General features: G+C 52.0%; 9 protein-coding genes across 9 annotated transcripts; 5 read left to right on the top strand and 4 right to left on the bottom strand.

Moving 5' to 3' along the window:
- Positions 1–512: 512 nt before the first annotated feature.
- On the bottom strand, positions 513–1,452 carry HMPREF1541_07160 (uncharacterized protein; the record flags this gene model as incomplete). The annotated part of the gene is made up of 2 exons (XM_008721485.1): positions 513–1,331; positions 1,378–1,452. The coding sequence occupies 2 exons, from the start codon at positions 1,450–1,452 to the stop codon at positions 513–515; spliced, it is 894 nt and encodes a 297-aa protein (XP_008719707.1).
- A 454-nt stretch (positions 1,453–1,906) lies between these two features.
- On the top strand, positions 1,907–3,059 carry HMPREF1541_07159 (uncharacterized protein; the record flags this gene model as incomplete). The annotated part of the gene is made up of 2 exons (XM_008721484.1): positions 1,907–2,796; positions 2,843–3,059. 2 exons carry the CDS (start codon positions 1,907–1,909, stop codon positions 3,057–3,059), a joined length of 1,107 nt encoding a protein of 368 aa, XP_008719706.1.
- Positions 3,060–3,425: 366 nt separating this feature from the next.
- Positions 3,426–5,262, top strand: HMPREF1541_07158 (uncharacterized protein; the record flags this gene model as incomplete). The annotated part of the gene is made up of 2 exons (XM_008721483.1): positions 3,426–3,720; positions 3,767–5,262. 2 exons carry the CDS (start codon positions 3,426–3,428, stop codon positions 5,260–5,262), a joined length of 1,791 nt encoding a protein of 596 aa, XP_008719705.1.
- An 825-nt stretch (positions 5,263–6,087) lies between these two features.
- Positions 6,088–6,732, top strand: HMPREF1541_07157 (uncharacterized protein; the record flags this gene model as incomplete). The annotated part of the gene is made up of 1 exon (XM_008721482.1): positions 6,088–6,732. The coding sequence occupies one exon, from the start codon at positions 6,088–6,090 to the stop codon at positions 6,730–6,732; it is 645 nt and encodes a 214-aa protein (XP_008719704.1).
- A 1,409-nt stretch (positions 6,733–8,141) lies between these two features.
- HMPREF1541_07156 (uncharacterized protein) lies at positions 8,142–10,136 on the top strand (the record flags this gene model as incomplete). The annotated part of the gene is made up of 1 exon (XM_008721481.1): positions 8,142–10,136. One exon carries the CDS (start codon positions 8,142–8,144, stop codon positions 10,134–10,136), a length of 1,995 nt encoding a protein of 664 aa, XP_008719703.1.
- A 1,723-nt stretch (positions 10,137–11,859) lies between these two features.
- On the bottom strand, positions 11,860–12,450 carry HMPREF1541_07155 (uncharacterized protein; the record flags this gene model as incomplete). The annotated part of the gene is made up of 2 exons (XM_008721480.1): positions 11,860–12,178; positions 12,281–12,450. 2 exons carry the CDS (start codon positions 12,448–12,450, stop codon positions 11,860–11,862), a joined length of 489 nt encoding a protein of 162 aa, XP_008719702.1.
- A 5,746-nt stretch (positions 12,451–18,196) lies between these two features.
- On the top strand, positions 18,197–18,385 carry HMPREF1541_07154 (uncharacterized protein; the record flags this gene model as incomplete). Its single annotated transcript, XM_008721479.1, has 1 exon — positions 18,197–18,385. The coding sequence occupies one exon, from the start codon at positions 18,197–18,199 to the stop codon at positions 18,383–18,385; it is 189 nt and encodes a 62-aa protein (XP_008719701.1).
- A 1,392-nt stretch (positions 18,386–19,777) lies between these two features.
- On the bottom strand, positions 19,778–21,123 carry HMPREF1541_07153 (uncharacterized protein; the record flags this gene model as incomplete). Its single annotated transcript, XM_008721478.1, has 3 exons — positions 19,778–20,685; positions 20,730–20,822; positions 20,880–21,123. The coding sequence occupies 3 exons, from the start codon at positions 21,121–21,123 to the stop codon at positions 19,778–19,780; spliced, it is 1,245 nt and encodes a 414-aa protein (XP_008719700.1).
- A 527-nt stretch (positions 21,124–21,650) lies between these two features.
- HMPREF1541_07152 (uncharacterized protein) lies at positions 21,651–23,519 on the bottom strand (the record flags this gene model as incomplete). The annotated part of the gene is made up of 1 exon (XM_008721477.1): positions 21,651–23,519. One exon carries the CDS (start codon positions 23,517–23,519, stop codon positions 21,651–21,653), a length of 1,869 nt encoding a protein of 622 aa, XP_008719699.1.
- Positions 23,520–23,897: the final 378 nt, after the last annotated feature.

Below are 23,897 nucleotides of genomic sequence, written 5' to 3'. Positions count from 1 at the left end.
AAGATCTGTGGCTTTTCCATGGCTTCGGTGGGACGCGCCATGCTTGGAAGAAGGAGTCGAGACTGTGAATGAGCATTTTCGCGAGGAGGATGGGCGGCATTCCCAATCAGGTAAACCGAGAGAGCCGCTGATCCAATAAAGGAGAATGGAAATGCTCTCCGCAATATCGATCATTGCCCGAAATCATTCGTCCGCGCACCAGAGATTTGGTTGGGGCGAGGTTCATAAGATCTGCTCTCCTCCCCCGTGGCTGAGCCGCTTGAAAGACCGGTGTACAGGCACTAGCTGTGCCGCTACCAGATGGGCCAAGCCAATGCTGACAGCGACCTTTGCGAAGGAGGCCTTGCATGTATGCAGTAGGAAGTGGCCGACGCTCTGCTGTACTCCAAGGTCAGCTATTTTATAATGACGTTCTATGGTGCGGCAGTCCTTCTATACGTCCATCTCAACCGTTCTATAAATGGAGGAAAGCGCTGTCGCAGATTGCATTACCCGTCAGTGATCAATCTGCGTCACTGACCCTCAACTTTGGTCTTGATGATGTCCTGGTCGAGCTTTCCTTGGTTGACCTCCTCCTTCAGCACCGGTCTAGGAAACTCGAAACCATCTGTCACCCTGGCATATGTGATTCCACCCAATCTCGCGATGGGCCTCAGGACCTCTGGATCGATCAAGTTCTTTTCCTCGTTGATGGCATCCTCCCGCACCCAGAACTTGACCCCTTCTATGATGGCGATTACGCCAGTCTTCTTGCCCGGTGTTTGTCTGCTCTCAAATTCTTGCGTCGACTGTAACTTTCCCTCAATCGAGAAGACACTCTCTTTGACGCGCTTCGGCTTCACCAAAGATGTTTCGCCCGGTGTCAATCCCGACACACTCCACTCCGACTTGCCGTAAGGGAGATCAATGGCGCAAGCATTGGCTGCCTCAATGAAATCCTCCGAGATGATGTTGATGACACACTCACCCGTGTCCATCAGGTTGCGAAGAGTATCCTTGGCCTTATCCAATCCACCCGAGAACCCCACGATGAAGATAGGCGGATCATGGTTGACAACTTGTGTGTAGCTGAAGGGAGCGAGGTTCGTCGATGATCCGTCAGCCGAGACGGTGCTTAGGAACCCGACAGGACGAGGAATAATGCCAGAAATGAGAAGCTTGTAATTGTGTGCTGGCGGTCTCCCTTCCTCGTATGGGTCGATGCCGACATGTGAAGCGGTAGACGGTTTGCTGCTACCAGCCCCGTACTGCCAGTCTGGCTTGAGGGTCTTCGTGTAATGAAAGGATCGTTCATGGTCCCAATCCGGCCGGGATTCCTGGACTGTGTTGAACTAATACATGATTAGACTGCGGGCCGCTTCACAGGAGCCGACATACATCGCCATGTGGATTGCGCTTGATGACACTCTCCGCGTCGTGCATTTCTTGGGCGGCTTGTGGTTCTGAAGGCATGGTGGATGTCTTGTTTCGGTTCAGAATATGTGCCCAAGCCTGTTGAGAAATATATCCGCCAGCGGTTTGTCAGCGCTCGATCTGCACTTCAGCGGCGATGCGAGTTCTCGGAACCCTTCCCGATCCACAAGAAGAAAAATAATGACAAACAACACTTCGAGTTCGAAAGGGACGGTTGTTCTACCTTTTCGTGCGAAGTTGCGATGTTTTATCATTCAGCAAAATTGACGTCACCTGGAGCCCTCTGAAGTTGAAGCGTTGGCTAATCGTGACCTAAGACAAACTGGGAATCTTCCTGTAGAATGGGTCCAGACGCGTCCATGGAGATGACCGTTTGCGGGGAATGGCTACCTAAACACGAAGCCACCTGGGAAGTATAGATAGCAGCTATCTTGCACCATGAGTGACGTCTTCTTGTACTTCATCTCAGCTGAACCGCTTCCTGACTACGACCATGCCGGAGTATCAGACATATGACCTTGGCGACTTCAAGCTTCAAGGTGGTGGGACCCTACCAGGAGCATGGCTTGCATACAAGACCTTTGGCGACAAGAGCTCGCCGGCAGTGCTGTACCCCTCCTGGTATTCTGGTCTCATCTCGGACAATGAATGGTTGATCGGCGAGGACAAGACATTGAACCCGAAGAAATACTTCATTATCATCACAGCTCTGTTCGGTAACAGCCAGTCCATCTCGCCCTCGAACTCCAAGATTGCGCCGTTCCCAGACGTCACCTTCTACGATAATGTCAAGGCACAGCATCAGCTGCTGACAGAAGGTTTGGGCATCAAGCATCTGCGAGCTGTGACTGGATGGTCTATGGGCGCCGCTCAGTCCTTCCAATGGGCTACACAGTATCCGAACTTCATGGATATTTGTGTTCCATTCTGCGGAAGTGCAAAGACATCGTTGCACAATCAAGTCTTCCTGGAAGGTGTAAAGTCAGCCCTACTTGCGGCGAAGAAGACTTCGTCTGCGGGATCCACCTTTGGTAGAGTCGAAAGTAAGGGCTCCGAGGCTCGAACATGGACAGACGAGGAGCGTACAGTTGGCCTCAAAGCATTTGGAAGAGGCTATGCTGGCTGGGGCTTCAGCCAGGCCTTTTATCGCGAGAAGCTGCACGAGAAATCGTATGGCGCGAAAGACCTCGAGGATTTTATGGTCACCTTCTGGGAGACCTGGGCCCTCAGCAAGGACCCGGAGAATCTACTGGTCATGCTGCACACGTGGCAAGCAGGAGACGTGTCTAAACAAGAGCCGTACAATGGAAACTTCGAGCAGGCGATGGCCGCGATCAAGGCCAAAACACTTGTGCTGCCATCCAAGACGGATCTGTACTTTCCGTGAGTATGCCGGGGAATGTCCATCCACTTACTGACAGGAGTTTAGACCAGAAGATTCCGAGTATGAGGTCAAGAACATGTCTCCTGGCGTAGGAGAGCTGGATGTCTACCCATCTATCTGGGGCCATTGGGCCGGTGGTCCCCCCGGAAACATGGAGGATGTAAAGTGGCTGGATGAGAGATTGGCACGGTACTTTGCGGAAGCTCCTAAGCGTGATGGGACAGAAGAGGTCACCGACAAAATGAAGAAAGCTGAGGTGTAGGCAGAAAGTATGGCGAGGCTGAGATGCAGCCTTGTTACTGGCCGGCCTTGGCGCGTCGACGTCTTTGCGCCGCGGCCAACGCCGAACAGACTCATCATTGACTTCAAGTTTTGACTCGGTGTCTTGTTGCGCCAGGCACAGGCAGATAGTTGTTCAAATCGACATCTACTCCGCTTCATGGAAGTCTGCGCCTGTTGACTGCCTTTACTCAACGCAATTTCTTTCTGTCCTTTCATTTTGGAGTTTGGGTCTGCTTTCTAAACTTCCTCGACGCCGCATGACAACTACGCATAGTTCCTAGACTGCCAACGGTTTCGCGTCGAGTCGCTAAGCGTATAGGCCTACTCGTCGATCCTCGCCTGAACAATGGCGTCTGCATCCAAGCAATACGGCGTTTCGCCTCCCATCTCTACCGCGCTTCCCGAGCAGAACGACGTGGAGAAGAATGCCGAACTCGTTGAAGAACTCAAGAGAGAGAACAACTATGAGACGCAAGACGAGACTAAGAAGCGCATGGCTACGCTTGGTACTCTACAGCGATGCGTTATCGAGTTCGTCAAAGAAGTCAGCAGAAGTCAACGTCTGCCTGAATCTCAGATCGCCCAGTTTGGTGGCAAGGTCTATCCTTATGGCAGCTACCGACTGGGTGTCTATGGACCAGGTATGTTGTGAGTTCATCACTTGAGCACGCCACTAACAGTTGACAGGATCCGATATTGATACTCTCGCCGTTGCGCCTCGTCACATCAAGCGAGCCGATTTCTTCGAACACTTCCCTAATATTCTGCGTCGCATGGTACCGGAATCATCTATCGGCTACCTCATTCCAGTCGTGGATGCATTCGTTCCGATTATTAAGATGCTTCTGAACGATATCGAAATCGATCTCATCTTTGCTTCCATCGAAACCTTGTCGACCATCCCAAAAGACTTGAGCCTGAATGACAATAAGTTGCTCGATGGCATGGATCAGGCGTCGATAAGAGCCATTACTGGCCCTCGTGTAACTGATGAGATCCTTGCGCAAATACCCGAAGCCAAAACCTTCCGGACTGCGCTCCGTGCGATCAAATTATGGGCGCAGCGGAGAGCGGTTTATGCAAACATCGTTGGCTATCCTGGAGGAGTGGCATGGGCCATGCTCGTCGCGCGAGTCTGTCAGCTCTATCCGCATGCGGTGGGCGCAACTATTGTGCACAAGTTCTTCTTCGTCATGAAAGACTGGAAATGGCCTATCCCTGTGATGCTGAAAGAAATCGAGCAAGGCAATGGCAAGGAGAAAGTTTGGAATCCTCAGATCTACCCCGGCGACCGAAAGAACATTATGCCCATCATCACACCCGCTTACCCGAGCATGTGTTCGACATACAACATCTCGAAATCTGGCAAGGCGGTCATTCTGCGAGAGCTTGAGCGAGGTAGTAAGATCACTCAAGAGATCTTCTTTGGCAAGGGCAAGTGGAGTGATCTGTTCCAGAAACACACTTTCTTTACAAAAGACCACAAATATTACCTCTCGGTGATTGTGTCTGCCAAAGACCCCGACCAGGTCAAAGCATGGGGAGGCATGGTCGAATCCAAAGTGCGCGTCCTTGTTATGCAGCTCGAGCTCCAGAATGACCAAATCAGTCTTGCGCGGCCATTCGTGAAAGGATTTTCTCGAGCCCATCATTGTGACGATGATGCCCAGAGAATGGAAGTAAGAAAAGGCAGCATGAAGTACAAGGTCGAGCAGACGAAGATTGTCGAGAACGGCAATCCTGGACTCGTGGTTGACGGTGATGCCACCGGCGCCAGTGGAGGTGATTCTCCTACACCGGGTGGTAACTTCAACACGTACACCTTCTACATTGGTATCGATCTTACTCCGCAAGCGCAAAAGAACCTCAATATCTCGGCGGCGATTTCCTACTTCAAGAATGTCTGCCAAGGCTGGCAGAGTTACGACCCAAACCTCCATTTCATCGATGCGGTCCCGGTCAAGGCTCATGAACTTCCTGACGATCTCTTTGACAAGAAGCTTGGGGAGACAAAGCCCGTCAAACCCGTCAAGAAAATTTTCAAGCAACAGAAACCCCTCGCTCGTGGAACGGAAGAGGCGGAGAATTTGGTCAACGGAGATTCGAAGCGGCAGAAGACTGGCACCGAGACTCCTACTCCCGCCCCGACGCAATCACAGACTCCTACGCCAGCAGCAGCTTAGACTGATTTGACGCTTGTTCTAATTTCCGAAACCATCCATCATGACTCTATCGGAATTCAGCAGATCATCTGACAAAGACCAACCTCTCGCAATACTACAAGAGCCGCCACGACGACTCAGCAAAGCGTGCAGATCCCCGCTTCGTCCGAAGGGACATTCATAAGAAGCACGAAAGAAACAAAAAAAGCAGAAAACGAAAATCGACAAATCGACCGACACCCTCAAGCGATTACCGGTTCGCTGCACGCCGCGATGCGTGTATGAGGCTCGGATCACAGCAGACTCATGTGCACTTTCGGCTTTGTTCTCCTTCAGTGCACCATTTTTATCGCATTTTGTCTTGAGACTGGCATTGGCCAAGAGCCATCAGGCATCACGGCAGGAGGACGAGATGCTGAACCAGCTAGGCGTTCGGAGCAGATCGCGCAAGCGCTATGGATCCTGCGGTGCATGAAATGGATGTTGGCGTTGACTTTGGCGTCACCGCGTGGTCGGAGCCCGCATGACTTCAGACAATGCGCTTATGAGAATCAGACAGGACAGCATGGTCAACTGCCATGTTCGTTAAGATAATACTAAAACCCAGAAAATTCGAGAAAAAATCATAAAAGAATGCTTCACCAAACTTTACTTTTTACATCCTGGAGGGTGATGGTGGATCATTCTACCTCAACTGTCTCTGCTTCTCACCACGAGAGCATTTTGGGGACGATCAATCGTGTCTCCTCGTTGCTTGAAGACGCTTCAGCTATCGTCGGTGGTGTCGAAACGAAGTCCAGGTAAAGTTATGATAGCGCCGATGCGATCCTCACCACTGCCTCCAAAATGTCGCTCCCCTCGCGCTTCAGGTGGACTGAAGGCAGCGGTGAAGTATCATTCAACGGGCCTGAATTGACCTCTCTTCGAGCCTTCGCTCAGGTGACGGACTACCGCAGTGACTGCACTCGGCCGTCCCCTCTGTGCTCTGAAAAATACCAAAACCTCTCGATCAAACGACGCACTCGTTCTCTCCACAGACTACTTTCCCACTCTGATTCCATTTTCCAGTTGCACAGTATCGCCAAACACATCCGCCACGCTCAAACTCAACCACACATACCTCTCAACCCAACAGCCATTACCATGTTCACCAAAACCCTCGTCATTCTCTTCAACATCCTCTTCGCCCTCACCCTCGCCGCCCCCTCGCCTCACAACACCAACACCACGACTGCCATCTCCAGCTCCTTCCCGAACCTCACACCCCGCGACTGTAATCCCAACGGCTACGGCTGCTCCGAATGCTCCGAATGCTGCCTCCTGACCTACACAAGTTCCAAAGAGCTGGGCTGTGGCGCTCTGGGCGATCCACAGCAGCCTCTCTACGGCGTTGCTAAGCCCGATGGCGGGTGCCAGAACCTGTTCATTGGCATGTACGCGGCCAAGGTGGGGGAGTGCACTGGGTTCTTTGATTCTTGTGTTTTGTGGTGAGTTTTGGAAAGTTCTGGGGGTCTGACGATGGTAAGAGGGACGACTGCTAATGATCTGGAATTACAGGTCCGAGCAGAATTGTAAGGGCATACAGACGACGTTGTGGAATGACGGAGGGAGCTGTGCGGCGCCGTTCCTGATTAAGAGTGTGCAGTGTCATGGTGGCGGCGTGCCGGGGGCTTGAGTGAGCTTGTCATTTGGGGGGGGGACTAGCGTTTGAGCGATACGGCAGGGCTGGGCAAAGCGTCCATCTCGGGCGTCTATGGCGATGCGAAAGGTGGACGTGATGATTAGACAAACGGGACAATCGGCACACAGAGAACTCATAATGATCAAACGCATCTGCTCGGCACTGGCCATGGGTGCATCACAGATGGTTTGTCTCTCCGGCCAGGCGAGCAAGGCTGAGTACCCCTGAACGGGCACCCTGGTACTCCGAGAGAATCAGACCAATTCAATCAATTCAACGAGATTGTTGTACTTTTGTTCTCTTTCACTGCTGTATCTCGTCAAGGCTACATCAACTGTCTCGGCGCGCATAAATGCAACACAACTCGCGGCCAAATCGACGAACCTGGTCAAGCGCACTGCAGGCGCTTAGCTGCGCAATCCGAGCCTAACGCGACCCCTGCGTCTCCGCACACACTAGGCGTTGACGCGCGCGTTTGCACTTTCAGCCACATGTTGCAGCTGCAGCATTGCGACGACTATGGCTCAGAGCTTCTGCATATTTCCCCTCCTGAAGCTTATGATTTCCTACTTAATCTATCTCCTGCTGTGTTTGATGTCACCTGAGCTGGACATCCGGTCTTCAACGGCGTCCTCGTCGACGCCGCTGTGAACTTGTTGCTGCACCAAGAACCAGGGAACAAGGCAACGACGGCCGCTTAGGGAGCACCGCCTGCGTTGACCGCTTGGCAGCCAGGGTAGCCTGTCTTAGCGAGATTCCCGCCGTCGAGTCGCAGCGGGTGGCTGTGATTCAGCTAATAGCTGAATGGTCAAATGTGAGTGAATCCCTGCTACGCGCTGCAGCGAAGCCGCGCTGAGTCCGTCTCGCCCCCTTGCGGCACGACTGCATCTGGTCGCAGCAGCGTACTTGGTACATGGAAGAATTGCCTAAAGCTGCTCGACCGGGAACCGGTACGGACCGTTAGACTACGAACGGGATGGACAACCCGTCCCGGCCGTCAGGCTAACTGACGCCACTACGCCGCCCAGATAGGCTCACAGAGAAGCTGCAGAGGCCTGAGACTAAGACCCTACCACGAGCTGCTGTGTCTAAAAGCAGCAGAGCTCTCTTTGGCCCTACATCTCTACTCCGTAAGTTGGTGAATTCTGCTCCCGCGTTTCGACTTGAACTCGACGCTCCTGCATTTCTCGAGGACTCAGGGTCCTTTTTCCCGCGAACAATGGCTTCTATGCAAAGCCCCGTCAAGAACGTACCCATTCCATGCTTGCCTCGGCCAGCTGCGGCATCATTCGCACCGGAAGGTTTTCAACTCGACTTGGGTCAACTATCGCCCCAGCCATCAACGTCTCCACCTGCTCTTACACCATGTAGTGTGCTCGAGGATGAGTCGGAATTTACGCCGGCCACTCCTGCCGACGGCGGCTATGACCTGCCCGACACTCCCACAAAGACTCATAGGACCCGCTCTATTTCAGCGAACTTGACCCTGCCCGAGAGTAATTCAACACCAGACAGTGATGCCAGCGAAGCTGCACGTAGAAGCATTACAGTTTCCGAAAACTACGCAGCTGACATCGTCCCTGAGACTTCTGATGTGAAACAGCAGAGCGCTTCACGCTTTACTCTGAGTCTCAAAGTCGACTGCTCGACCGGGGTAGTGGATGCACTTGAGAAGAAATACCTCTGGAATGTTGACACGCCAATATATAAGCTTGAAGGATGGCTTGCTCAGCACTTTGTGAAAACGGTCACTGATGATGCCGCTCTAACAATGCTGACGTTCCGAGAGGAGGTCGATTTTAACTTCTCTACGCCATCCATGACTAGAACTGAGGACACCACCCAATTACGCAAGGAGCAGATACCGTATCCCAACAAGCAACGCTCAGACGCCCGCCCTTCGATTCAGTCACCTTACAAACCCGAGAAAAACAAAGGCCGCCGCTTAGTGTGCGACCAACAGCAACGGCTGGACAAATTATTATCCCGAACCTTGCTGACAAGGATAGAGCAGGCTCAGTCTATATGTCCTGCTGAGATTTCTGGAGACCCAACTCGCCGCTGCACGAAAAAACTCACATGCAAGATGCAAGCCCAGAATATCACCAAAGCTCTAATTACTGCTTGGAACGACCCGCACCCTGCCCTAGCTCTCCGTCGCGTTCAGGAAATCCTGCCGGTAGTATGTTGCACAGGTGGTCACCATCTTCCGCGAGCGAACACCATCCTGGATACGCTCCTTCGAACCTGTGAAGAGGCGCAATCCTGGGAAACCGGCAATGGCCCCGAAATCAGAGCATGGCTTGAGGCTATCATCACCAGGGCAGTCGTGCCGGTTGTTGGTCCAAAGACATCCCTCTCCCATTGTGAGGGCGAGACTAAGCCACCCACCTCAAGCATCGAACGACCACTCCGGAGGTCTGATCGCTTACAAGGCAAGCCAGTGGCTCAACCTGCGGCGCTCGGCGCCCGGCCATGGAATTCAGACTATGAGCCCTACTACAAACAGAACTCCGAAATCAACGCTATGCCAACGCAAGAAATTTTGCGTCAAAAGCTAACACGTCCGCTGACCAAAAAAGAACGAAGTGACGGGTTTCTCTACGTGTATTGGAAACAGGGCACATTCGGCCTCATCAAGATCGGATACACGACCAAAACCACGGCCAAGCGACTACAACAGTGGCAAAGAGAGTGCGGCCATGACGCCCAAGGCTGCGGACTGGGCGACAAATCCTTGCAGCTGCGGGTCCGCAACGTGAGGCGTCTCGAGGGCCTCGTTCACACGGAACTGAAGCAATATCGCGTCCGACAGCGCCGAGGCAGTTGCCCGTGCGGCAAAGCACATATCGAATGGTTCGACGTGGACATCAACCACGCCATGGCGGTCATTCGGAAATGGACGGCGTGGCTGCACGAGGAGGAACGTTACCAGACCTGCGAGCCCTGGGCGCTTTTGAACTCGGCGGAGAGCGTGCTTGACAAGCTCTGTGAGCCGTTGCCAGCCCCCGAGTCACTGAAGCCAGCTTCGAAGGATGTTCGGGTGAAGAGCCGCAGCAAGGCTTCCAGTAAAACCCCAGCTGGACATAAACGTTTGTCAGCCATGCAATCAAATCCGTTTGTTGGGCTGGAGGATGTGGCTGCCTTGTTCTTGAGAGCTGACCGAACCGTCAAGAAGGGGTCCGGCGGCCTGCTTCCAAACGCGGAATCTTGACGGATCCCAACCCCTTAGTCTAATCATTGCCTACATGCGAATGCCTGTAGATGCACATTGTATTGTTGAGGAAGAACACTGTGCTCCTAGCCGCTGTTATGTCTGTCTTGTAGATCGCCACTGGCCACTGCGTCCGAGACCGATCATCAGTTTGTGGGACGGACCGATGTTCCAACCAGGATACACAGGCTGCCAACGTAAGGTCGCCGCCCGAAAGCTTTTTGGAAATCGTGGTCGCTCAGGGTGCACCACATACCCTTGTAATGAAGGAGTAGACATCACAGGCCTTTCTAGTAGCGCGTATGAGTGGGTAGACCTCATAGAATGCGAAGGAGCTCACTCTTCCATCCTTCCCACCCTCTAGGTATTGAGTCACTTGTCTATAGGGATGTATTGCTTAGTAGTAAGCGGCTCCTCCTCCATCGTCCTGGTTCTCCGTCGTTGGACTGCGGCTATTCTTGTTAACAGCGATTCAATGACTCTCGACTTTCACCACCATCCTCGAAATACTTTGTCAGCCGCTGGCGCGTTACACCTTAGTACTTCGACCAATTGGCGATGATGTTGATGATTATGCTTTTAGGAGGGTTAGTTTCCGTGGCGTACCGTGTCGAACGTCGGCCCAATCCTGCAAGTTGTGTCATGCATCATCGCCGAACATGGTAGTCAGAGCGCCCTCCGCCCCTCCGCCAGAGGTTCTGTCGATATAAACGGATCTGGACAGTCCACGCGAGGAGGCCTGGGGTGACGTCCAGCTCGCGTAGCTTTTCGCCGTGAGATTGGACAACAGCAGTCTGCAGTCTGTATTAGAAGATCGAGTCGCTCTCGCCAAAGCAGCTCAATAGGTTTTTCTTGCTTATGGGATGAACGTCCGACACAGAGCTTCGATTGGTCCATGACGTCCGTTTGGTAGTTGCATGATAGATGAATCAGGGCCTCGGGGGTATATGCTGCATCATTGCCGCTATTATGTAGTTACCTAGCTCGAAATCCTAGGATTGACAGTGTCCGTTGTAGAGAAATGTATTTATGTTGCAAGTTGAAGACGCACCGAGTCAGTTGTTGAGTGTCGATAATGGCGACGATGGAGGGTGTTGGTTTGATATCGAAACCCATGTTGTCATTAAGTAACCTCATGGCGCTATTGATGTTATGTCCTACTAAGAAGATATTTCTGAGTTTACTCCCGCTCTTGATCAACTTATCAAAAGATTTTCTGACGTATTTCGTGAGCAACTTCTGGCGGTGAGTGTCCTGGTACGCCTAGAAGATGGTGGAATAATCGTCTGGCCGGGGCTCAGGCTATCCTTGAGTATTTGTAGCATAGCACCGCCTGAGCAGGCTTGCTGTGGGTGCGCAAGATAATTTGTCATATTCATAGTGCTAGACTTATTCCACGCTTTGGTCTGGTAGCAAGGTAGGGTGCTCAAAGGCGCATAAAGAAAGGAGTTGAGAAGATCTGGAATCTGGGAGCCTTGAGATTTGAGAGGCTGTTGCCTGAATCGTTCATGAGGACCTTGCTGTGGAGGAAAACTTTGAATCAGAAGGTTCGGACACAGAAACACCTGGTAGCAAGGCCCATCTTGTGGCAGACAAATTATGGTACGGTAGTAAGAAAGTCTCCGCAAAGTCCACGGCGGACAGCGTATCGTCGTTGCTGTATAGCCTTCCCAGACCATCAGGTGCACCTCCATAGTCTAGAGTTGACATACACTCAGTTGCATTAGTAGTCACTATCCGAATCCGATTCAATGTCCATGTCGCTATCCTCTGCTTCCTGAGTATCCTCCTGTTCTTCGTGCTGTGGTTCAGCTTGGTTCGCCCACCGCCATTCATTCTCCCGCTCTAACTCCTCATGCACGTCTGAGTCTCCCTCCTGCATGCTGCGGTGATCGTATTCATATTCGCCATCTTCATGCGCAATGGCGTTATTGAGTAGCAGATTGCGATCTCGTATACGATCGATACGGTCGTCATGACCTTCATTGTCGTCACCATATTCAGCCCATTGCTCGCGTGCTTCTTCACGACCTCTGAGTTCTCTATTATGATTTTAATGAATCGGTTGAGAGCGACTCGAGTGCCAAGGGAGTAGTGCAGTCCGCCACCCACTGATTGGCCTTCGTGGAGGAGCAATTACTTACTCTTCACTAGCAATCCTCATGTTCTCCAGGTGTTCGCGCCGTCTGTTTGTGTCCCAATTGTCAGATTCGTCGTCTAACTCTTCCCTTAGACTGTCGTAGCGCTCCTGGTGCTCTTTATAGTCGTAGCTATCATCATAATCTTCGCTATCATAATCGTCATCGACCGCCATGTTCTCGATGGCTGTAGAGCCGAAGGAAGCTCGGGTTCGCAGAGAATCGGAAAGAGCAAAGAAAAGTAGATACCAACTGCAAGTGGCGAGTACAAGTCAGAAAAGAGATGCAATAGCCTTTATTTGAAGTTGTGATTCACTTTGGTGGCTCTACAACCGCAGCCAGGCGTCACTGTAGCCGGGCGTTCTAAAATGCCTCACAGCACATCGAATTATTGGACTTGTAAGTGTTGATACCCAACACCCATCCAGTGATGTGCCAAACCTAATGACGCTAAGCATCGTCGGCTGCATGATCCTCTGCAGGCCATCCCGCCTTGTTTAGGACGTACCTGAGCTGCTACAGACGTGAATAGATCTCATTCGTGCATGCAAATGTGATATGTTTTCTCGATCCGAGTTAGTGTGTGTGCCTCCTGACCCGGACAGTCGTCCGCGGGCGCCGCCAGGGCGTTCAGAGGCGTTTCTGCACTGCTTTTCCTGACAACATGTGATTGGACATCTGTGGCCTAGGCGAGCATGACCAAGCAATCTTGACGCCAGAAAAGGGTTGCTTTTGTCGGCAATGGCTGGGAACTTTTGTAGACTACCAAAGTTCCCGTCGTCCCAATCCAGGTCCTTTTGCACAAAGGGGAACATCCTGTCGCGATCATTGACCAATAGGCACTTGCTGGAGATAAATGCGCAACTCCTGAAAATGGGCTGGTGCACTGCCACTGACACTTTGATTCAGCTCTGTTTCATGGTCACCGACGTCTTGATGTACCTTGTGTTCAATCCCTCGGGAGCTTCGACTATGAATGAGTGCTTCGAGGGGTGAAATTTGACTTTGTTGCGCGGCAGGGCAGCAGAAATCTCCACATGCGGTTGATGCACACTTCTACATTCGAGCTACACGATTTCATCACAGCGCCGGTAGATGCTATCTTATCATACACCTGGGGTACAGAAGAGGTCACCTACCAGGATATAGTGTCTTGCGGCTCATTATTGCGGGTGAACAAGCAAGGTCACGAGAAGCTGGTCTGCTGCTACCAAAAAGTTGCATCCGATGGCTTCGATTTTGTATGGGTTGACGCGTGTTGCATCTAGGAATGCTGCTCTCAAGGAATCTTCACTACCATAGGGCCGGTATCTACCGCCACATCTGCAGTGCAGACTCTGCACCCTGCCCCTCCAAGTCATGGGTTGTTCAAATCAGCATTAGTCACCTTCTTTAGTGCGCTGCTACTTTTGAAGCACATTTTGATCCACTGCCTGGATTATTTCCAGGAGTAGACTAAGTTTAGTGATATAGTCCCAATAAGCAGGTCTTATAGAACTAACGTTACATCCTCACTCTCACTACAATTTCTTAAATACACTTTCTATGTTAAGCTGAAACTACGATCGTAGAATATACAAATGAGTTAGATAGAGATCTGGATGGCAGTGAATATAGGAGATAGTCTTAAGCTCTGGGTGCAGCTGAGACAAGGCTGACGTCGAGGCTTAACAATTCCAGAATGCCCTGGGCAAAGCTACAGGTCTGCAAGGGCCATAAGTTTGTCCCTAGTTCTCTGATTTTCAGCGCTTTGCACCTGCAAATCGCATCTGACCTGCAGAGCAGAGTGGATAGTCAGATTCCCACGCTAGTTCGCAGAGAAGGCTCGATTGTGGACCCGTGTAAGACGCTGGAGACCCAGCCTGTAGAGAGGCGAAGGGTCTCCTGTACACCCAGCGGGCCTTAGCCCTGGGCTCAGAAGCAGGCACCAGCCTAGATTTTAGTAGGACAACAAGTAGACAGGTCACTCTGCGCTAAGTATGAAGCCAATGTCACTGCCACTTTCATTGTGAGATCTTAAACAACAGTCACAGAGTACGGTTCCGGGCCTGACTGAACCGGGTTGTGGCATATCTCCCTATTGGGAATGCTGACCGAGCGTCTCTACAACCTGGACAGCAACCTGCAATCCTCATGTAGCTCTTTGAGCGATGTTCTCGTGTTTTACCAGGCTTGTCTATGGTTCACGGATCATTCGTATATGGCCCTGATCGAACACAATCGCTGATTGACTTTGCCTCCGGCATACCTGACGCTGACCTATTACAGTGGTCTACTTTGTCAATACCGACGCTCTATAATGTGCTTGTACACAACAAGATTACCTGATTAGGACAATCACAATTCACCCTGTGTCATCAGTCTGTAGTCGATCTGACCCTGACACTACCTCCCTTTGCTGCTAAACACCAGTTTTGACCCGATAATGGAGCGCTCCATAACACGCTGCTACCCTTGGCAGTTTGCTCGAGTTCGATTGTTTCCGATATTCTTTATTTCCTAATACAGCCTCTCGAGTACAGGTTTTTTGCACTCTGTTCTCAAGGTATGTTTACAGCAATCTGATGCAAATTTGATTGTCATAACGTGCATTGCCTGACCTGAAATGCATCATGGATCTTCTGGCGTATCTTCTCATTCAGAATAGAGATGAATGCAAGGGTACTCCGTAAGTGTACAGAGATCTTACTCTACCTTGTCTCGTTGAGAGCCTACTCCCCCATTGCTTCCGATACTATTAGCGAGATACTGCATTAGGCGGCCGGCATTTTCGACTTTGATCCTAGGTATTTGGTCAAAAGCAGACCCTGATGGTTCACTTCTGTAAACTCTACCCTGGTCATCCTGACCACGTCGAATCTGCATATCTTGTGCCTCTGTACCACTTGTTCCGGCGGTCGAATTGGCATTGGATTTGTATGTGAAAGAAAGAAATTTGCTGTATAACCGCAGGGGTACCAGGCGGGAGAGAGCCATTCTCCAACTAGAATCCATGGACGTGGACCCCATGCGAAATTTGCTGTATAGGACGACAACTCCTACCACTGGTAAGACCAGTGTCAAGAATATAATGAGCCGTTCGATATTTTGGATGCTTACCATAGTCGCTATGGTAGAGAAAGGGACGAATAGCAGAGCAATCCTGCTTAGCAAAAACGCCTCGCGAGCATCGCGTAGTCTCTCTTGCTCTGCAAGAAATCGGAGTAAATGTTCTGATCTATCGACTATATCGGAGACCGTGGTCTCCTGATCGTTCACGTCAAGCTCCAGGTGTTGACGTGTTGGATCAGTGGGCGGTAATCGGTGTTTGCAATTGAGCTTTACATGCTGCAGGGTATGGCGAACCATTCGCAGCACTCCAGCACGGCCGCCGCTCTGATTGTGAAGCTTCAGCATCGACGAATATGTATGTCTCGGTAACTCAGCATATAGAGAGTTGGTCAGATATGAAATGCGCTTCAAGTCGTGGAGTGCTACAGCGCAGAAGTCGCATGCTTGTCTCAGGATAGATCCAAGTAATGCTGTTACCAATTCATGTGATTCGGTGGTCTCTTGTGAGTCCAATGCACGACAAAGGCGGTCTGTTACCGATTCGTGCTTATGAGAGTGGTCAGGCCCCACAAAGGATGTTTGCTGAGCACTGTATGCCTGAATCTTTTCATGAGAACGCAAGTGTATACCCGTAGGTAAGTTTGTGTCGAGGAGGGGATCACAAGCCACAATCACTAGAATTAATCACTACATGAGATGGTAAAAACAGCGCTCACGACTTACTAGTCAGTCCTTCCGCACATGAAATAGGGTTGTAGATCGACACGATTTCCTTCAAGTAGAGATTGCGTGCTACACAGCCCACGCGCGGCACATTTAGTAACCGGCGTGCCGAGTACGCCGAGGGCCAGCCGTTGAATTCAAATGGCCGTAAGAATGGGATATCGTGAAACGGGCGTTCCAAGAGTTCACCTGAACTGGACTCGAGTCGGCTGGTACGATCGCCTGACCATTTGCCGGCGAGGAAGTCATTTAGACCTCTTAGATGGTTCTCAAAAAATCGAGGATCTAGATCGTAGCGGCTTCCAAGCAGCTCAATAATGTCTCTGGAGAGTCCCTCAGTAATTATAAGTTGGAAACCGTGAGCTGAATTTCCTGCATCTAGGTGCTCAACTAAGCCCGAATAATTGATGAAATCGTTGCGAGTGGATTTGGAGCCGTATTTGTTAATCACCGTGACGTTTACTTTCGTCAGTCTCCGCCGGACGTCTTCATCCGAATGATACCCGGCTATGCTAACGCCATTGGACATGAAATCTGCCAACAACTTTAGACGTGGTTGCTGATTCAAGGCTTGCGCCTTTACATAGTCGCCATAGGGTACTTGTTTCATATTGGAGATGTTTCGTGATAAGCAGAAAATGTCCTGGTGTCTCTTTTCACTTCAAGACTGGAGACACATCGATCTCGCCAGCGATCTTGTGATCTCACTTGGAGCAGCGAAACAGAACAGACCTAAGTGTGTAATGGTCTCGTACGACGTAGTTGTCAGTCCGAGGAAAAATGTGGCAGTACTTTGGCATCGAAAGCGTGATGTGTGCAGGCAGGAGAAATGAACGCTGAAAATTCAGCGTGACTGGATCGAGATCAATCATGGTCTAATCAAATCTAGGTGAAGTATGAAAGACTTGCTCTGCGCTCGATAGTAGCCATTTATCCACAGAAGTCGAATTTCCGAGGCACAGTATTCTATCGGGGCGTTTGGTCCACATCGTGAGGCGTTGCTGCCTGGGCTCTAGACTCAGTTTGTCAGTCATTGCTGCCTGGGCGCCAAAGCCAATTCGTGAAACTATTACTGCCTAGGCGTCAGACTCAGTCGGTGAGTCATTACAGCCAGGACGCTACTGGCAATCATATTCCTGCATGAGCTATTAGTCGGCTACTGAAAATAACGTTGCGCACAGATGTCGTCAGTTCCTCACACGCTGGCAGGGACTGAGGTTGATCTATGTTAATGCAAATCATTCAGTCAATCTCATCATTGGCACAAAGGAAAAGATGCAATGGTGAGATTAGAAGACCTGCTCAAAAAACGTTATTCATACATTGAGTCTCACTCTGAGATAATTTTGCTCCTGGATCTGGCTGTGCTTTAAAAGCAGCAGCTGTTGTGAAACGCTCTTCCGATTGGTCCAAATGGTTTTAGCAGCTGAGGGCAGTAGTAGCTGGGTCAAGTTTAGTGCAAACAGTGACGCAGTGGATCGCAGCTGTCCTACCCAAATAGAGCGTATCAAAGTATGAAGTTGACTACAAGAGCCCTACCAAGGAGCGAGGCGAAAGGTCTCCTATATAGTGCTGCAGAGCGGTAGTTCTCCCTGCACACCGTGTTTCCATGTTTTATGCTTCCACGGGAGCATGGTGCCAAGTCTTTCCCTTTTAGGTCGTCACGTGAAACTGCCTTGCGTCGCGAGGCTGTGGATGGCCTACCGGGACCTGCAGTCGGGCTAGTGTCACCTGTTTATCAACCGTGGTTGCAACAGATAGCCATTTAGGAGAGCCTATCTTTGGGACTGCCAGAACCAGGCCCCCGCCGTACCCGCCTAAAGGCCCCAGCGGGGCTTCTCGACTGAAAGTCTGTGGCTTTTCACGGCACCTAACTACCCCGGGTGACATCAGCAAGCGCGACCCATATCTGGGCCATCACCATAGCTCTACAGGTGGATCCCCGAGACATGGACTACCTTAGTCACCTGCCATCGCCCCTCTAAGGACCGGACGCGATTCGGTTGTTAAAGCTCCACTATCATCCACATTAGCCAGCCGGGGCATGGGGGTCGATTGAGGTAAATGCTTCAGACAGCTCTCTAGGAGCGACCGATGTTGCACATCGATAAGTCCAGCAGCGCTGAACTATCAGAAGCCATTAATTCGATGTTCCAGTGGTACGAGAATGCTGCTGTCTGTTACGCGTATCTTGCAGATGTCGAAGAACTTCACCCGCCTCTCAGAGAACCTGAAAACAGCAGCGCCACCATAAAAATCGAAGCAGAAATCGAAGCAGAGCTCACTAATAGCGACTGGAAACAATTCCAAGATTCGAGATGGCATCGGCGTGGCTGAACCCTGCAAGAGCTCCTGGCACCTCGCTTCCTTGTTCCTCAATAAGTGGTGGCAAGAGATTGGAACCCGATCGACTTTGTCTAACTTTGTTCAACAAGCCACCGGTATCAGAAGAATTCAAGTGGCGAACTTCAAGACGGAGTGTACTGTTGCACAAAAGTTGTCCTGGGCCTCGAAGCGTTCCACAACGCGGAAAGAAGACCGTGCAGATTCTTTGCTCGGTATCTTCGGCCTCAGCATGCCTTTACTGTACGTCGAAGGCGACAAGGCGTCGACTGCAGTTTGAGATACTGCGTGCCTACAACGATGAATCTATCTTCGTTTGGGAGGTTCGCAGCCCTTTCTCCTTACCAGATGCAATGCATCTGTTATTGCCAGATGCAGAAGTCCGACGACCAAGCCTGCTAGCTTCATCCCCAGAGGCTTTTGCTGGTGGGATAGCATCGCTCACAACGGCACCGGTTTTTGATCGCTCGGAATTTGTTAGCACCTGCAAGGGTGTGTCTGTCGACGCTATCATTTTGTGCTCTCTTTCCATGACTGACGATAGTCTATCACTCATGCCGCTAAACTGTTTCGCAGGGTCGAAGGTTGTCTGTCTCGAGTTAAAGGCTGTCCAAGGGACCAAGAACTGCTTTACCGTTCGGTCGCAAAGACAAATCGACTCCTCGACGCTGAAAGCTCTGGCCCAACACAGGTGCGACTACAAAAAGGTTTACATCGATGATGACACAACGGTTGATGCAGCTTCAATCGCGATTCAATGGGGCGACTGGTTTTGTATCTACGCCTCAGCTCCACCCGGAGCTGAAATACTTGACATCACCCGATGGCAAGAACATCCCTCGGGACTTCGCACGGCACAGAGGAAGTTCAACTTCTTTAGCCGTCGCACTCAGACAGTACGGCGTGTGGCTTACAAGAATTGCCGAGGCTGGACGGTTGCTGTTCGATTTTCCACGGGGACGTCGTACCATACACAAAAGAATATTAGATGCATCATATATATCACCGGATCGCTTCCCACTCCGTCCATCCATGTGAGACCTGATATGACGCCCGACAATACGGCAGCACCGGTGTGGTGTGGTGACAGATCCACTGCCACACCTGTCGACGAAGCGGCCGTCATATTGGACACTGCAGACGGCTTGATGACGATCTCGGCCCGGTTGAGACCTACGTCAGATCAGATCCCAACGGCGGAGGTTGAGTATGCTGGATTCACAGACGATGTGAAACACCTACGTCTCGATATCTTGATCCAGAGTGGAGCACGCGAAAAGCAATCTATTCTCAGGTGGTTATCGGGGCAAAATAGCAATTCCACCACACATTTATCATAAGAGCATTTCGTTATGGTGGCCGTCAGACACTTAAGATCATGGTCTATCAAAACTTTATCGGCAGCTTCCAACCGCTACTTATACCGCGAGCTGCTATGAATAGTGTGGTAGATACTGCGTAGGCGGCGCCACAGAAGCAAATCAAACCAGAGTAGTTCGTGCCGTCCGCTGTGTCTAATATCAGCCCCGAAAGGGGCACCCCAGCCAAGGTGGCGATGCTGACGACTCCGTATGCTGTTCCGTACCGGCTGGCGTATTCCTCGGTTTTGCAAAGTTGAGCGACGCAAACAGGAGTCAAACTGTACGCCGAGCCACTGAAAAAGCCGTAGGTCACGGCAAAAGCCACGAGACCAGACCACTGAGATCCACTATTCAGCCATATGCCTAGTATGGAGAACGTGCAAACCGTCGAACAAAGTATCATGACATTGAAGCGACCGATGCGGTCGGCAACTGGGCCGGGCAGGCATCGTCCAAAGATCGAAGCCGCGTTGAGGACGGCAAGAATGTGCTTGGAAAGTGCTTGTTGACGTGCAGCTAGAGCATATGTTGTAATGTAAGCCGGCGGCACCAGAACGGCCCAGTCGAGGATGAATATCGCAGCCATGGTCAGCAGGAACCGCGTGTCTTTGAAGCCTTGCCAATTCAGCAACAGCGTGGCCTGCTTGTTGCGAGGGAGTCGTGTCTTTGTTAGGAGTAGACCAAGAAAAAAAGAGCATGCGCTCATCAAGGCGAAGATCCGCATAGTCCAGGAATATCCAACCGATCGAACCAACCTGGTGAAGATGAGTGGGTAAACAACACCGCCACATCCGCCCGCCGTTGTCGCCAACCCCGTTGCGAGAGCCCGGTTTCGCTGGAACCAGTGTCCAAGGATAGCGATGCTCGATGTCCACAGGATCGAGCAAGCACTGCCTCCGAGGCAGCCAAATGCAAGTAAATGTTGATAATAGTCTGTTCATCAGCACTACAGCTGAAGCAAGGACACGGACACACACCTGTACAAAGACTGGTGCATAAAAGGGCAAGAGTTAAGCCAATGCAGCCAGCAGGCAGCAATACTTTGGACCCATATCTATCGAAGGATGGGCCTAAAGAAAATAGCTATATCAGGGGAGGAGTCCACTACTCGGAAGGGAAGCACATACCGACCAGAAATCCACCAAAGAAGAAAAGGAAAGCGAATGTACTGAAGATCCAGGCGACCTCGCTCTCAGAATAAGCCTGTAGATGATTCTCCAGTAACCAAGCTTGAAAAATTCCCGTCGAGTTCAGCAGCCCTGAGGCTGGGAAGAGGATGAGCCATGCGCCCAAGACGACGCTGTAGGCTTTGAGACCGCGCTCTGGGTAAGCAACCACGGACGCTGCTGGCTCGAGGTCGAGACTCTCCATTGCTGCAGATACCTGTGTTAGGGACTTGATGGAGATATATTGATCAGAATACAAGAATGCAAAAGAATGAAGATCGGCTCGTAATGTCATGTGCATACAGGTGGATCCGGGATTTCAAATCGTCGCGCCAGTTTATACGCCAGATCACGTGTGGCTGTTCTTAAGCTAGCACCGTCGCTGGATGTACGATAACACGCGGGAATGACTCTTTAACAGCTTGCTGCGAAGATCTAGGCTGCGCAATGGGTGGGGTGGCGCGGCGGAGGGTGGTACTTAGCACCACCCACTAATTGGTGGCGGGGCACAATAGGAAATCCACCACACCCGTATCGTAACAACACTTCAGTATCGTGGCTATCAGACAACTCATGATTCCACAATCCACTATGGCTTCACGAGAACGTGAGCGCGACTGATGCAAGTCATGGGTCTCGCGGGCTAGGAAACAGAGGCAGCAGGGGTCGATTGCCACGCTTTCAAATTCGTTCTATGTTCTGCTCGACAAGACTCCATCAAAGTCCCTCTCCTCAGATTCTCCAGTGCTCCTCATTGAGACCCTGCTCAATCGCCTGAATCTGCAGCGCCAGGAGTGCCGAGAACTGACGACACCAGATGAAGCTCCCAGTCATATACCAGAAGCCCGGGATGGGGGTCGGACGCCACCAACCGATCCTCTCACCCTCGGCATCCAAGAGTCCCAGGGCACCCACGCGCTTCAGCACATCCTCGCCCATCATCTTCTGCACCGTCACGTAGTTCCGCTCGAAGCCCGTACACAGCACGACGACATCCGCCTCGACGACCTTGCCGTCCGCCAACCGCACGCCCTCGGCCCCCACATCCACCACGCCGCCCTCACACTGTAGGACCTCAATCCGCCCATCCGCAATCATCTCCCACGCGCCCTGATCGACGTAGAAATGCCCGCCCTGCAAGAACTGATGGTCCACCAACCCCTCCCCCGTTTCCCCGCGCTTGATCTTCATGCCTCTCGCCGTCAATTTATCCAGCATCTCCTTGTCCTGCGCGCTCATCATCATGCTCATCCCCACGCCCATCGTCCGCACCACCTGAAACGGGATGCTGTTCCCCAACAGATCCGCCTCGGCCGTGCTCAACCCGGATTTCGCACTGTCCCACATGCCCACGGCATGTGTCTCGGTCGCCGCGCGCGATACCGAGAAGATGGCGTGCCGCTGCACCATGCTGACGGCCTTGGCGCCGGCGTTGACGTAGTCCTGCGCAATGTCGTGCGCGGAAGTGCCCGCGCCGATGAGCACGATTTTCTTGTCGTGCACGTTGGGGATGGAGGTGGCGGCGCGGTGGAACTTGCTGTGGTAGACGGTGCCCGGGAAGGTGGACTGGCTGGCGAAGGTGGGCGTCTTGGGATCGAGGCCGAACATGCCGGTGGCGAGGACGAGGTGCGTGGATGTTAGCGTTTTGGTGGTGGTGGCGGCGTTGGTGCGTACGTCAATGCTGTAGCGGCGGGCAGAGGCGTCGTGAGCGATGTGTGTGACGGTTGTGGAGAGGAGGAGGTTGAGCTCCATGATGGTGGCGTAGCCTTCCTGCCAGTTGGTGAGTTTCTCTTGGTTCAGCCATTTGGGGTAGTTGTCCGGAAAGCGGAGGAAGGGGTAGTGGTCTGTGTAGGTTGGGGTGTGGGAGGTGATGGTCTGGTAGCGCTGGCGCCAGGAGTCGCCGACGCGTACGCCTTTGTCGACGACCAGGTAGGAGATGCCGAGGTTCTTCAGGTGGGCTGCTAACCCGAGACCGCCTTGGCCTGCACCGACGACGATAACTTGGAAATCTGGTTTGCAAGACGAGGAGTCACCGTTGGTGCCGTTGGTGGTCGTGGCGTTGGTTGCGTGGGGTGCTGCAGAGGCTGGCGTGCCATCAGAGCGTATGTTCCAATCTGGCTGGCCTTGACCTTGCAGGTTCTGCAGTTGGGTGAAGACCATCCACGCCTTCCATTCGTTCTTTGACACGTTGGCGAGCCGGACGACCCCCTGCCCGGATCCGAATTTGGTTTCGAAGCTGAAGCCGGCTTGGACCCAGATCAGGCCACCCATGTCCAGCAGGGCGGGCTGCAATCCGCCGGGCTTGATAGTGTTCAACTTTGAAAGTTCGGTCTTTGCGGATGTCAGATATTCGCTGAGCAGACCATGGCCATGCAACGTCCTGGTGTCCCATGAAAGAGCGACGAAGTCTCGCCACCAGCAGTCGTCGATGAATAGATCGGTAAGATTGGAGAAGTCTTTCCTCTTGAAGCGGTCTTCCAGTGAAGCGAGCCATTGCTCGACAATCTTGTCGGCATCTACATCAGCGGCTTGGAGGCCTTCGGTCAGTATGAGCTGCGGCAGAGGTGCTGCCGGAGGGTCGGGTGGCCAGGTGACCGCCATGTCTGCGGGCGAAGTATGGCGTGTGTTAAAAGAGTACGGTATGAGCCTGGACACGAGGAGTGGTCTTGGGCTCGACCAGGGCGATTCATAGCTTATAAGAGGCTGAGCGTGGGGCTCTATGCGGTTGCTCCGTGACCCCAGGCCGATTGGTCCTCGATTACATGTAGCATTGCCCACATAAGCGCTGTCAATGTATCCTCGGCAAGGCTAGGCTCCGTTGGTCATATTCGAATGTTGCGAGCCTCCGGCCACAGCACAATACCCCACAGTAACCTCTGCCAGCACAAGTAAGACGACTGGCCTTGCATTAGCGTGTGAGTGGGCTCGTATACTCGTCACCAGGGATGTGACGCGGCTCTCGAATCGCGTAAGCAACAC

This window comes from Cyphellophora europaea, assembly GCF_000365145.1.
Source record: "Cyphellophora europaea CBS 101466 unplaced genomic scaffold supercont1.7, whole genome shotgun sequence".
In the NCBI taxonomy this organism is placed as follows: domain Eukaryota; kingdom Fungi; phylum Ascomycota; class Eurotiomycetes; order Chaetothyriales; family Cyphellophoraceae; genus Cyphellophora; species Cyphellophora europaea.
This window is presented reverse-complemented; position numbering and strand designations above follow the sequence as displayed.